Source organism: Podarcis vaucheri, assembly GCF_965113315.1.
Source record: "Podarcis vaucheri genome assembly, chromosome: 14".
NCBI lineage: Eukaryota > Metazoa > Chordata > Lepidosauria > Squamata > Lacertidae > Podarcis > Podarcis vaucheri.
In genome coordinates this window covers 2,804,842-2,818,936 of record NC_138752.1, presented here as the reverse complement: position 1 = coordinate 2,818,936, position 14,095 = coordinate 2,804,842, and the positions used below count along the sequence as shown (strand labels likewise).

The 14,095-nt window shown below is 45.0% G+C and overlaps 1 protein-coding gene across 8 annotated transcripts in view; it reads right to left on the bottom strand.

The window, feature by feature from the left end:
• TJP1 (tight junction protein 1) overlaps nucleotides 1–14,095 on the bottom strand; it is a 354,744-nt gene that overhangs the window by 276,163 nt on the left and 64,486 nt on the right. For all 8 annotated transcript variants that reach the window (XM_082198001.1, XM_082198004.1, XM_082198005.1 and 5 more), the window contains one exon: nucleotides 7,080–7,212. In XM_082198001.1, the coding sequence (XP_082054127.1) occupies nucleotides 7,080–7,212 (133 nt within the window). The remainder of the gene's footprint in view (nucleotides 1–7,079; nucleotides 7,213–14,095) is intronic.

Here is a 14,095-nt window from a genome sequence, read left to right as displayed (position 1 = left end):
AAGAAACACACACACACCAGAAAACCCTTTTTGCTCCTTCTTCAACTGATGCCCTGCAAACTCTGATAAGCTCCTCCCACAGCTAATCCCCTGCCTCAACAGAAACCCTGCCCCCTCTGACCTTTACACAGGGAAAACAGCTAATCAGCCTCAAAGAAACACACAGACACAAGAAAACCCTTTTTGCTCCTTCTTCAACTGATGCCCTACAAACTCTGATAAGCTCCTCCCACAGCTAATCCCCTGCCTCAACAGAAACCCTGCCCCCTCTGACCTTTACACAGGGAAAACAGCTAATCAGCCTCTGTCTTGTTGGGATTCAACCTCAATCTATTGACCACCATCCAACCTCCAACTGCCTCCAGACACTTAAACAAGACATTCACTGCCTTCACTGGTTCCGATTGAAATGAAAGATAGATCTAGGCATCACTGGTTGATAACGGTCCGTCCGTGTTCGATCAACTTTGTTGAAGCCTCCCCAGGTTTTGGTCGTACTCTCCCAAAAAAAGCTCAACAACTGGCAGGTTTTTATTTATTTATTGTGGGAGTAGATCACAGTCAACCAATCCAATTTGCACTATCTGGATTATTACATGAATCACAACGAGGGACAGGAGAGAAATTCAGTTGTTTGCACTTGAAGACAGACTAACTGAATTCACACATTCCAAAATGTTACATGAACCAAAAACCAGCCATTCTTTGAAATTCACACTTCTCCAAATTTTGCAGTTCTGTTTTCCAGTCAAGTAATGTGAACAAAAATGTATATACCAGGATAAAGTGTGCATATAAATGCAGGCATTTATTAAAATAATACACAAATGTGCATTGCATGAGGGTAAATTGCTTTGCAAAATGTATACAACAGGAAAATTTGCATGCAAAAACTTGTATACTGGGAGAAACTTGCACTAAAATGCCAGTTTTTAGGTTTTTTTAGTTTTTTTTAAACCTGATGTGGAAATGTGGAGAATTGAACTGGAAACTGGAAAAATGAAAAACTGAGAAAAACTGAAATTGACATATTAACTAACTAAACTCAATGTATGAAACTATGAGGCACCAAAATTGATAAATTCACCCATCCCTAATAACACAATTATCTGTCACTCTAAAGAACAGATGTTAGCTGCAGCTAGGATTTCAATAGTCCAACAATGGAAAACCTTGGAAAAAAGTCTACATTTATCTTTGCAGTATAAGAACTTACAGACTTTGGCTGCTGAGGGAAAAATAACAGCTAAACTGTGTGTCTCCAAAGTGATGAAGGATCCAGAATGCTTTTATGTCATCTGGTGGGGTTTTATTTCCCACGTGTTGGACTTAGATGCTCAACATTCACCATCCGTCCACACAAGCTTGGGAAATATTTCTTTCTCTTGTTATTTATTGTTTGCTTGCTTTGTATATGGAACACCCTGCTGTTGCACATTTCAGTTGTACGTAATGGCTATTATGTGACAATAATAATTTTTTAAAGGAGGTCAACCAAGATGGCCAAGAGCCTGGAAACCAAGACTTATGAGGAGTGGTTGAAGGAGCTGGGTATGTTTAGCCTGGGAAAGAGGAGGCTGAGGGGAGATATGAGAGCCACCTGCAAATATCTGTCACATGGAAGATGGAGCAAGCTTGTTTTCTCCAATCTGGAGGGTAGGACTCGAATCAAGGGCTTCAAGTTGCAAGAAAGGAGACTAAACATACGGAAAAACTTTCTGACAGGAAGAGCGGTTCGACAGTGGAACAGTCACCTTGGGAGGTGGTGGATGCTCCTTCCTGGGAGGTTTTGAAGCAGAGGTTGGCTGGCCATCTGCCATGGGTGCTTTAACTGAGATTCCTGGATTGCTGGGAGTTGGACTAGATGACCCTTGGGTCCCTTACAGCTCTACAATTCTATGATCCTTCACCCAGTAAGCTTCCTGGCAGAGTGGGGATTTCAAGGTGGGATCCTCCAGTCCACCAGACCACACTTGGTTGAGGACCCTAACACATGAGTAAGCACTGTATGAGGGTCAGAAATAATGGGCCATATTTACAGGTTTAGATTCTAAAGGTGAAGAGAGAGACACATTGAGGAGGAAATGAATGGTTAGGAAAAGGGAAGGAACTTCTCTTGGGTTGAGGCAGGGTGAGCAGAGGTGCCTTAAGAAGAGAGCTGGATGTCAGGTGGAAGGATGTTCCACTGACAGGGAGCTGGAAAAAAGAGAGGTGCCAGAAAATGATGACCACCCCTGGGGAACAGGACCACTAGCATGTGTGTGGCTGTTGAGAAGAAAGGTGGGAAAGGAGACAGTCTCTTTGCAGACTAGAAGGATTTCAAATACAGAAGCAGTCCTAGGGATGCTCTACATGTTAAGTTTTCTAGCCCTAGAGATTAACACCAAACGTCTGCTCCACCCCACAAAAAACTCCTAGAACAAAATCTCACATTCCTCAGGTAAAGGACACCAGGAGACATCAAGCAAACAAGGTGTTAACCACTATCAAGATAACAACACACAGCCTCAGCCTAACTAGAATAGGCAGCAAAACAGGGTCACCATTGCCTTGCAAAATTCTTTCACAGCACAGAGCTTAATGACACAGCTCTCAACCCAGGGATGAGGCCAATATATAAACTCACAGCAAAAAAGAAAGAAGTCCATGATGTCAAATACAATTGTTCAAGCTGATGGTTTGTGTTACATAAAGTTGCTGGCACACAGGTAGCACTTTTGATGTGTTGCACATCACATTTCCTATCCCGCCCGACCTGCTTTCCACTCTCTGTTCACCCTTTGCTCTGACAGGCAAGCTCTGATGGAGAAGGAGAACCACTGAGCTGGATGCAACGGCGAAACGGGGCTTTCTGAGTCCTTTGTGCCAAAGAAGCGGGGGGGGGGGGGGACACCATGTATCTTAGAGGAAAATTTCATGAGAACATTAACCCCAGAAAAATAGGGATCTTAAAAATATTGCAATCTTTTGGTACAGCAAGGTGCTTCAAATATTTCATCAGAGGCAGATCACCACGGAAGCAGCAAGGGTTTGCAGAGGCACGCATCACACACAAGCAGAGTTCGAAATGTACCAGGTGTATTTTGCACCTGGTCATCGGCCACTTGTGACCGAGTGAAAATGCCCGTTTGCCAGGATGGTGCCTGACGTCTCCATCATCTGGAGGTGCCTGCCTGCGGATCCTTGGATCTTGCCTGTATTCACACACTAACAACACATCCTGTAGAATTCTGTCTGTCATATTTTATCTGCATAATCAGAATGAATTTCAGGAACCAAAAAGTCATATTGAAAATGTGTTTGGCCGAAAAATGGCAACTAGGCATTCCATTTTGCCATCTGTAACCCTGGTTTAAGGAGCCATTTGGCATCTTGCATATATATATCTGAGTTTCTAACATTGCACACAAGCACACAACAGGGAATCTGGAATAGTAGTGAGCAAGGCATTTCTATTGATCTAACACAGTGCTCTGCTCCCAAATTTTAATGGAACTGCTTCAAAGTACCTCGGGTTACAGCCGCTTCAGGTTGCGCTTTTTCGGGTTGCGGACCACCTGGAAGTACTGGAACAGGTTACTTCCGGATTTCAGTGGTCGCACATGCGCAGAAGCACTAAATTGCAACCCGTGCCTGCGCAGACGCGGGTTGCAAATACTGCGGGTTGCGAACGTGCATCCCACATGGATCAAGTTCGCAACCCGAGCGTCCACTGTAGTCACTTTGCTTTAACCTATGGAAACACATTTTCACTCAGTTAGAAGCTGGTTAGGGTTGTCGCACCCAAAGCACAGCACTTCAAAATTCAGCATACATAAGCCAAGTTGAAAAGATCCGGTTTCAAGACGGGTAAGACAGACTGTGTTTTGCAGCCAAACCAGCAACACAGGAAGGTAACTCGAATATCATAGACCTATTTGCACCACATACCACTTCACACACAACTTCAAAGGGCACATAGCACTTAATATTCAGGTGAGCCAAGAAGCAGAGTGACAGATTCACCTGACACCTCCCACTCCTACTAATGAAATCCCCTCAATGGCCAGCAACTAAGACATGTGCCCGCACCTGCAAGTGCCAGGAAACTGAAGAGTATACATGGGGCGTGGGAGAGAAAGACATATTGGGTGGGGAAGATGGAGTGGGTTTCCATCACCACAAAAAAGTTGGACTCAAAAGGAATCAAGTGATTGGCTGTTTGCTTCCCTTGGATCAAGCCAAGTCCCCAAATTTTATGGTGCAAGTTTTCCTAGAGTGGGGGAAGACAAGCATAATGTTCCTTTCCCCTCTCCACATTGGGTGTGTGTGGGTGTGGGTGTCCTTGGGATATGTGTACAAATGTGGCATGTGAATGTGTGCAAGTGCTTCTGTGTGTGAGTTGGGTATGCCTGCGTTTTGGGGGGAAAGTGCGCATGCACATGAATGCATGTCTGCTAGGGGGTGGAAATATTGAGGTGGGTTTCCATGATGTCCGGCAAATGCAGCACATCTGCCTGTAGAAACCCTCTTTTTTCCTTGGTCCATGAACATCCAGGCAGGATCAGTTTGGTTATCCTCCTCTCCTACCTGATAACAACAACACAGTTTGATTTTAAGCAATTTGCAAGCCCTGAGATTCTGTATTCCTTCTTGTCTGTCACAAGCAATCCGGTTTTTTATAGCACAAATGCAATTCACCTGAGTTTGACTCTGAACCACATCTGCAGCTTTCATCACCTTTTCATTGTATGCAAATTAAAGTTCTTCTTCATCCAAGGTGCCTGATTCAAATCTCAGAAGAGACAAGGTGGGGAGGGAACTCCTGTCTTTGGGTCCACCTAAAAGGAGCCTTGTACATCACCAGGAAGGAGCAAAAATTGCCCAAGAGAAATGAAAATCAGATCCAATGCCTCCTCACTTATCTACATTTAAGTCAAAATAAAAAAATTCCTTCCAGTAGCACCTTAAAGACCAACTAAGTTAGTTCTTGGTATGAGCTTTCGTGTGCATGCACACTTCTTCAGATACGTATCTATTTTTTGACTATTTTGACTATGGCAGACCAACACGGCTACCTATCTGTAACTACATTTAAGTGTTTCTTTCCTGGCTCCCTTTAAACTTTAATGGATAGCTCACATACGATTCTCAGGCCTTTGGATTCCAGTTCAGTACTGAAATAGACTGTCTTTACCCCTAGACAACCTCTTACCACTGATATTGAGGACCAAACTACATGTTGTGTGTGTGTGTGTGTGTGTGTGTGTGTGTGTGTGTATTAGCATGCACATAATTTTGCAGCTGAAAATTGCCCCTAATGACATCTAGTTTGGCCCTTGCCTGCTCTTGTATCATCCTAGTTTGATCTGTAGAATATACTAGACAAGATGAGGGATATCTGAGATTGGAGCCCCCATCTGAAAGAAAATGAGTCAAATAGGGTCAGAAAGAGGTTTGGATCAAGACTGTTGAACTTGGTGAAAGTTTTTTTGTTTATTTTAACCTGTTGCCCCTGTTTTCCCAGTGAAAATTGTATTTCCCCCAAGCTGCTCTTTGCCTTCCGTAGGATTTTCCCACTCTCTGGGCCATTACCTAAACTTGTATCTGAATGATGTACTGCAGAGGTCTTTGGTCCCTGAGTCAGTTGCTGGGGTGAAACCTAGAGCATGAAGAGCCTCCCGGATCAGGCCCATGGCCCACGTGGTCCAGCAACCTGTTCCCACAGTGGTCAGCCAGGGACGCCCCAAGCAGCCCGCTCCCCTCCTGCAGTTCACAGCTACTGCTATTTAGAAACATCACTGCCTGATAGTGGAGGTAGAAAGTGGCCCTCCTGGCCAGTAGCCACTGCTAGGCTTCTCCTCCATGAATTTGTCCCATCCTTAGATAAAGCCATCACAGCCCCCAAAGGGAGCAGGTTCCAGAGTTCAGCTACACACTGCATGAAGAAGTCATGTCTTTTATCTGTCCTGAATCTTCCAACATTTACCTTCCTTGGATGTCTACGAGTTCAAGCACTAGGAGCAAAGAAGACTTTCTCTACCCCATACATAATGTAATATATTTTATTTTATTCATTACATTTCTACACTACACTTCATCCCAGGATCAAAGGTCAACTCTTACTTGCCTCTAAACTGAAAACTGAAAAGGAAGCTCCATTTTCACACCTAGAAAACTTCAGCGGAGAAAAATAACAAATATATATTTGCTGCTAACTTTGGCTATGTGTTGTTAAGCATGTGCCTTCCAAATCAAAACAAACTTTTCTGATGAAATTGACTGCAATGATAGCCAACAAGCATTATTAAAATATTTGTGACCAAACTGAGCATTTTTCTGCTGAGTACAATGTCTAGGCATGTCACTGTAATCTAAAGGGTTGTTAATTTTTGCTAATTAACAACCACAAAGTTTCAGGAAAAAGCCCGGTATCTCTTTCTTTCAATGCTTGTGAAGAGCATTGAAGCAAATGTTATTTCAGTTATAACGGTCACTGTGTTTCATAGGAACCAAAACATAATTTGCAAAGTGCATCAGTAAGCAATTATACAGCATTGTCCAAAGATGTCAGAGAACACGAAGCAACTCCAACTCAGATGGGGAGCTCCGCATGAGCAGGTGCTTTTTTGCCTCAAGAAGCAACATCTTGCATGCAGCTCTGGCATATATTATGGCAAAGGAGGAGCCAATAGTGCTTCTGGATTTCATCACTTCAGATCGCTGCAAGGAGGTACCCAATGAGTGAATGCTTTTATATGTAAATGTATGTATGTCAGTCATATATTTTTCTCCCACAGAGCAGCAATCAGTCATGTGGCTCCCCCTTCCTGAAGTCTAGAGTGGTACAGTCCAGAAACAGTTTCACCTTCTCATCTGTTGTTTGCATGAACCTAGAGAGATCTGCTCTGGAAGGCTGGGACTTTTCACAGGCACATTCACCAAGCGCAATGCACAACCAGCCACTGATTCAACCATATGGATAGATATATGCTGTGAATGAATGAAAAGGAGGTGAAAACCTTTTTCCTATTGTCTGATTAAGGGGAGATTCTCAGGAACATCAAGCAAAAGGAAGGTAGAACAAATCATGTACTTACATTGAACTCACAGAAATCAAGGCTATCGAGGCTTTTGCTTCTATGTATTCTCCCTTTTATTCTTCTTAGAGAAGGCTTTCCTTGGCTTATACTACAATTAGAGCCAGTGGGATTTTCAGAGGATGGCGCTACCCTGTTGGAGAGAAATGACAGCATTTTTAAAAGGAAGAAACCCTGTTCTGAACACCACACAGGCCTAAATCCTTTGTCCTCATACCCTGTACTAACCAAGCCTAGGTACATTTTCTGAATTTGTTTTCTGCTGCTGCTAAGCAGAACCTTTTTCTGTCCAATGACCACCCTTTGTCATGGGCAGCCTTCCAGGGGCTGCAGAACAGAGGTGGCCACTGCCAGAGGCCAAAGTAGGTGTGGTCAGAAGCAAAAGCAGGCAGAGCAGTGAGTTGGACTTCCATCTTTGGGCAGTGGGCTCTATTTCAGCCAGGCAAAACCAGGGTGTTCCTATACACACAAACACAGGCACCTTTCTCCATCCTTCATCCAGACAAGCAGCAGATGCTATCACAGCTCAAGGACACATTTCAGCTCTGCAAAAGGAGTCAAGGAGGGTGCGCAGCAGGCCAGTGAGAGTGTGGCCTGAGGGAGAGGCCTTGGGGCTGCATTCCACCTTCAGGTCAGAGGTTCCCCAATCCAGTTCCCAAGGGCACAGCCCAGACTGATGGGTCCAAAATACAAGCGGGATTTTGACTGAATGTCAGGAGGAACCCAGAGAGGATGAGCTATTTGACAGTGGAGCAGGATGCTTCAGAAGATGGTGCACTTCTTCATCAGAGGTTTTAAGCAGAGCCTAGACTGCCACCTATGCGGGGTGCTGGAGCAGCTGATGTGGCCTATCACAGAAATAAACGCATACTCTTTCCATTGTCTCAGTTTCCGTCCCCATCCTCTGTTTTTCCCATGTCAAATCATGGAGCATAAGTGTCCTGTCCTCTTATACTTTATAAAGTACTCTGCACATTGATGGTACTATATAACAAACGACAAGTTACCACAGGAATGAATAAATAAGCAAGGAAGGAAGTGCACCATTTTGACTATCCCTGAAACCCGTCCAGGGAACACCTGGGCCTCGGAAGACAGCCAGGGCTCCAGAAGGCAGGACCAAGACTAATGCAATGAAGCAGATTTTGGCTAAACATTAGGAGGAACTTCCACAGTGCCTGGGGAAGTGGAGGGCTTTCCTTTGCTGGAGGTAGCCTAAATAGAACCATCTATCACAAATGCTGTCATTTCCAGATACCTGCACAGAGCAGGAGGCTGGACAATATGACCTAGAATCATAGAATAGAATCATAGAATTATAGAATCATAGAGTTGGAAGAGACCACAAGGGCCATCGAGTCCAACCCCCTGCCAAGCAGGAAACACCATCAGAGCACTCCTGACATATGGTTGTCAAGCCTCTGCTTAAAGACCTCCAAAGTAGGAGACTCCACCACACTCCTTGGCAGCAAATTCCACTGGCGAACAGCTCTTACTGTCAGGAAGTTCTTCCTAATGTTTAGGTGGAATCTTCTTTCTTGTAGTTTGGATCCATTGCTCCGTGTCCGCTTCTCTGGAGCAGCAGAAAACAACCTTTCTCCCTCCTCTATGTGACATCCTTTTATATCAGGTTCCTTCCAACTCTGCCAATTCTGTGATTCTGCAATGGCAGGTTGATATGAGAGCAAGCATTCATTCAGGGACCACTGTTTGTAGGGCTTCAAAGGTAAGCACTGTCACTTAAGAATGCCCATTTTATCAGCATGCAAAAGACTCTAAAGTACAGACCACTCTTTTATGTGCAAAGCAAACCTGGGGATCCTCTCAGCTTCAAGAACCGGAACCCTTTGTTAACAAGACAAGGACTTTAATCTGTTTTTAAATAGCAACATGGATAAGGTTTACCTATGCTTCAGCATCAGTAACAGCCACAGGAATAATGCTTAACCTTTCTCTAGCATGCTGCAAGTACATCGTGTGCATTATCGTACAACAACCCTGTAAACCTGGCTTAGCTGGACTATCCCTGCCATAATTACGTATGCTGCAACTCAACCACAAAGCTTATGCTTTCATGCAGAAGGTCCCAGATTCAATCCCCAAACTCTCCAGCTAAAGCAATCAGACGGTGACTCCATCATGGGAGCAGGATCAGGGCAGAGGAGTGCTAGAGTCCTGTGTAGTTAAGTTGTGTGGGATAAGTTCCAATCTGTTACCTTCGAGGATGTGGACAGGCTGCTTGGATGAGTGAAACCAACCACCTGTCTCCTAGATCCTTGCCCATCCTGGCTCATAAAAGCGAGCCGGGAAGGGCTGGGCGATGGACTCTGTGGGGTGATGACTGCTTCCCTTTGTGAGGGAGCCTTCCCAGACCCACTGAAAGAGGTGGTTATTAAACCGATTTTTTAAAAAACGCATATTTGGACCTGGCCAATATAGCCAACTATCACCCAGTCTCAAATTCAGTGGGTGGTTGCTGAACAACTCCTGGCATGCTTGGAGGATGCACACCATTTGGATCCTTTCCAATCAGGATTCAGGCCTCATCATGGGACTGAAACTGCCTTGATCTCTGGGAGGCTATGAACAAAGGTGAGAGCTGTTTCCTAGTTCTGCTGGATCTCTCAGCAGCGTTTGATACCATCGACCATAACATCCTTCTGGACCGTCTTGAGGGGCTGGGAGCTGGGGGCACTGTTATACAGTGGTTCTGCTCCTTCCTCCTGGGCCGTGTCCAGAATTGGTGGCGGGGGATGAGTGTTCAGACCCCATGGCTCTCACTTGTGGGGTGCCTCAGGGTTCCGTCCTCTCCCCCATGCTTTTTAACATCTACACGAAGCCACTGGGAGAGATCATCAGGAGCTTTGTGCTGGGTGTTCATCAGTATGAGGATGATACTCAGCTCTACCTCTCTTTTAAATCAGAACCAGTGAAGGCAGTGAAGGTCCTGTGTGTCTGGAGACAGTTGGAGGATGGATGGTGGCTAACAGATTGAGACTGAATCCTGACAAGACAGAAATACTGTTTTTGAGGGTGGGGGTGGGCAGGTGTGGGGGACTCCCTGGTCCTGAATGGGACAACTGTGCCCCTGAAGGACCAGGTGTGCAGTCTGGTAGTCATTTTGGACTCACAGTTGTCCATGGAGGCACAGGTCAATTCTGTGTCCAGGGCAGCTGTCTACCAGCTCCATCTGGTACACTGGCTGAGATCCTACCTGCCTGTGCACTGTCTCGCCAGAGTGGTGCATGCTCTAGTTATCTCCCGCTTGGACTACTGCAATGCACTCTACGTGGGGCTACCTTTGAAGGTGACCCAGAAACGACAACTAATCCAGAATGCAGCAGCTAGACTGGTGACTCGGAGCGTCCACTTAGACCACATAACACTGGTCCTGAAAGACCTACATTGGCTCCCTGTACGTTTCTGAGCACAATTCAAAGTGTTGGTGCTGACCTTGAAAGCCCTAAGCGGCCTCAGCCCAGTATACCTGAAGGAGCGTTTCCACCCCCATTGTTCTACGCAGAGGTCCAGCTCTGAGGGCCTTCTGGCTGTTCCCTCCCTGCGAGAAGTGATCTACAGGGAACCAGGCAGAGGGCCTTCTCAGTAGTGGCACCCGTCCTGTGGAATGCCCTCCCGTCAGATGTCAAGGAAATAAACAACTACCTGACTTTTAGAAGACATCTGAAGGCAGCCCTTCCCTGTTTAGGGAAGTTTTTAATGTTTGATGTTTTATCACATTTTTAATATTCTGTTGGGTACCACCCAGAGTGGTTGGGGTGGCCCAGCCAGATGGGTGGCGTATAAATAAATTTATTATTATTATTATTATTATTATTATTATTATTATTATTATTATTATTATAGCTGGTAAGGCCAAAGACCTTTCTGTGACTGATTCCACAGAGACCGACTGCCAGAGACAGCAGACAAGAGACTAGAGAGGATGACTTAATATAAGGCAATTTCATAAGTTTCAATGAAGGCTTTTGACTCTCAAAGAGAATTAGAAAAAATCATGGAGGACATGAATGGCTAGTAGCCATGACAGCTGCATGCTACTCCTAAATACCAGTTGCTGGGAATCAGTAGTGGGGAGATGACTCAGGTCCAGTTTGTAGGCTTCCTGCATGTATCTAGTTAGCTACTGTGAGAACAGGATGCTGGCCTTGACTAGCCTTTGGTCTGATCCAGCATGGTTCTTCTTGCATCCTGATTTTTGCCTGGGTGGCTTCACCAAACCTATATGAGGTTCCATTCAGCACTGAATGGAGCATTTTGCATGGGCATTCATCAACAAACATGTATTGTAGAAGCTAAGATTTACTGCCTCTTTGAGCCAAATAATTTTAATGCCATCTTGAGAGGAATTAATTCAGTGTTTTATTTTTATTTTTTTTAGAAAAATCTTAACCTCTTCTTGCCTTCATTGGAGGAAATTTATAAATGAGCAAATTATTCCATTTTTAGATTTGTGTTAACCTTCTGATTGCAGTGAGATTGCTGCAGCAAGATAGCAAAAGCCACATTAATAATTATGTTGTGTAGGCAAAAACAAATAAACAAAACTTCATTTTTAATCAATTTTTAGACCTGATTTCTAAGCACTTGTTTCATACACAAGTTGAGTGGGAGGAGGGGACAGAGCTGCATTCATGTACTTATTTTGCTATATTTATATTCTGCCTTCCTTCCATTATAGAACTCAAGGTAGCCCACTTGGGGTTCCCAGATTCAGACCAGACCCAGACCTGCACAGCTTCAGCAAGGTGGTGGCCTCCTCCTTTATACCCGGGAATCTCTTTCTAGTTCCACATGGTCAGAAACCTCATGAGAACTCAAAGTTCCCTCTTGTATAAACAGCATATCAGTGCAACCTCATGGCCAGGCTGCCTACAAACCTTTGGCAAGAGAAAAGGAAATGACTGAGATACCGGCTGACCTCTTTTACACTTGCCTCTACTCTAACTATTATTAGCCACTGCTGGAGACACTCCACGTGTCTTCTACTGGTCTGACCTGTATATGAAAGTTACCTTCCTAATGCCATCATTTGCATTACAAGACCATATTAATGGGGGAAAGGGGGTGGGGGATGAGCCAAAGGGGAAGCTATTCTCCAAGTGCCCAAAATATTTTATTGTTGCTCTACTGGAAACAAGAAATGCCTTCCTAAGGGGTAATCCTCAAATCAGCACCCTGCAACAATGTACTGCTGTAACTCTCTCCTTTGCCAAATGCATATTAATAGGCATGCAATGTTCTGCTGCTGCCAAGCAACATTTTGCTGAGCACTGAGGTTAAGGGCGAGTTGGGTAAAAACCCTTTAAACAAACAAGCAAGCAAACCTTCTGGCCCTACATTTAGTTCAAGAGCTAAAAGATGACTCACAAGCCTTTTTGTGCTCTACTAGGACATCTAAGTCCAACAAGAGGCCATGTCAGGTCATTCCATGGTCAGCCAGAGTCACCCAGATGTCTCCAGATGCCATCTTGCACAAGAACTGGACCATAAGAACATAAAGCGAGTTCCATTAGATCTGATACCCTTTCCCACAGTGGCCACCAGATGCCTTGGGGAAGACCACAAGCAGGACACAAGGGTAGTTCTCTCCCACTGCCCTCTAGCAATTGGTAGTCAGATACACATTGCCTCTGGATCAGGGAAGAATTTGTCTCACCTGTTAAAAACATTTAAGCCAGTGGTCTTCCCTACATCTTGCAACTATGAATTTCATAGGTTAATTGTATACTAGTGCCAGATTCTATGCTTTACGAACCAACTTAGGATCATAAGAAGAGCGAGCTGGATCAGCATCAGTGGCCAACAAGATGTCTGTGGCATCTAAAATCAGGACCTCTCCTTTGGCTCCCATCAACTGGTATTCAGAAGCATTACTGCTTCTGACCGTGGAGGCAAAGCCGGGCCATCGTGGCTAGTTGCCATTCATAGCCTTATCCTCCAACTCATGGTTTTAGAAAAGCCATAAAAAACCTCTTCTTCATTAACTGCCCCTGTGACAATTACAAGCTATTGTACACAATGTAAAGCTGCCACCCTCCTTATTTAAGTGAAACACTCAATACTTTCCCAAGCCTTCTTACAAATCAACTATTGACAAACCGGTTAACCTAACAGCAAAATGATAATGTAAGATACAACATTATACAAATCAGATGTTCAAAAGCAAACAAACAATCTTTGACATTGACGATTTGCGATGAACATCTCTAAAATACCTGTTTTCAGAACAGGCAATTAACAGATCCTGCAATGAGGAGGAAATGAGAGCAATCACATCTCACAATAACTTTGCTCATAAAGGTATGGAAAAGAAGAAGCTGTTTTCTATTGGATTCACACTATACTAAGCAAAGTTGTTAATATACACTGTCAGGGAACTGACATCAGAGGAAAGGGAGTTGGTAGGGCTCCCAGAGACTGGGAGAGAGTCAGCAGCCAAAGCAGGGACCAGCAGGGGGAGCGAGGGGTCTCTGGAGGAGGATCTCAGTAATGCTAAGAGAGACGCAGCAGCCAAGGCAGGAACCAGCAGGGGAGAGAAAGGGGTGAGAGACACGTCCAGCGAAAACAGCGGGGAGGTGTCAGAAGCAACCGTAGGGAGACCCATACTTCGCCGGAAGCTGCCACGTCGTGAGTCCAGGAGACGCGTTTCCGTTAAGGAGCTTCTTTGCTGGAAACGCTTCCGCAGGCAGCCACTGTCAGACTCTACTAGTGACTAGAGCAGACATGTCTGAGGAGCTCTGTCACACACAGAGGTTTGTGGAGCCGCACAAACTCTGAGGGGGCACAATTTTAAGCACAAGCAGCTAATCATCCCCTCACAGCAGTCTGACAGTCTTTGTACGCTGCCTGTGCAGGAGAAAGCATCATGAGCAACCCAGTCGGAACCGGAGACGCAGGGGTTGGAGCTGGTCCAAGCTTGGAAGAAAGGTATCAAGCTTTGGAGGTCCAACTTGCGCTGCAGACGGCGAGGCTCGAGGAGAGAAGGGCTCAGGATG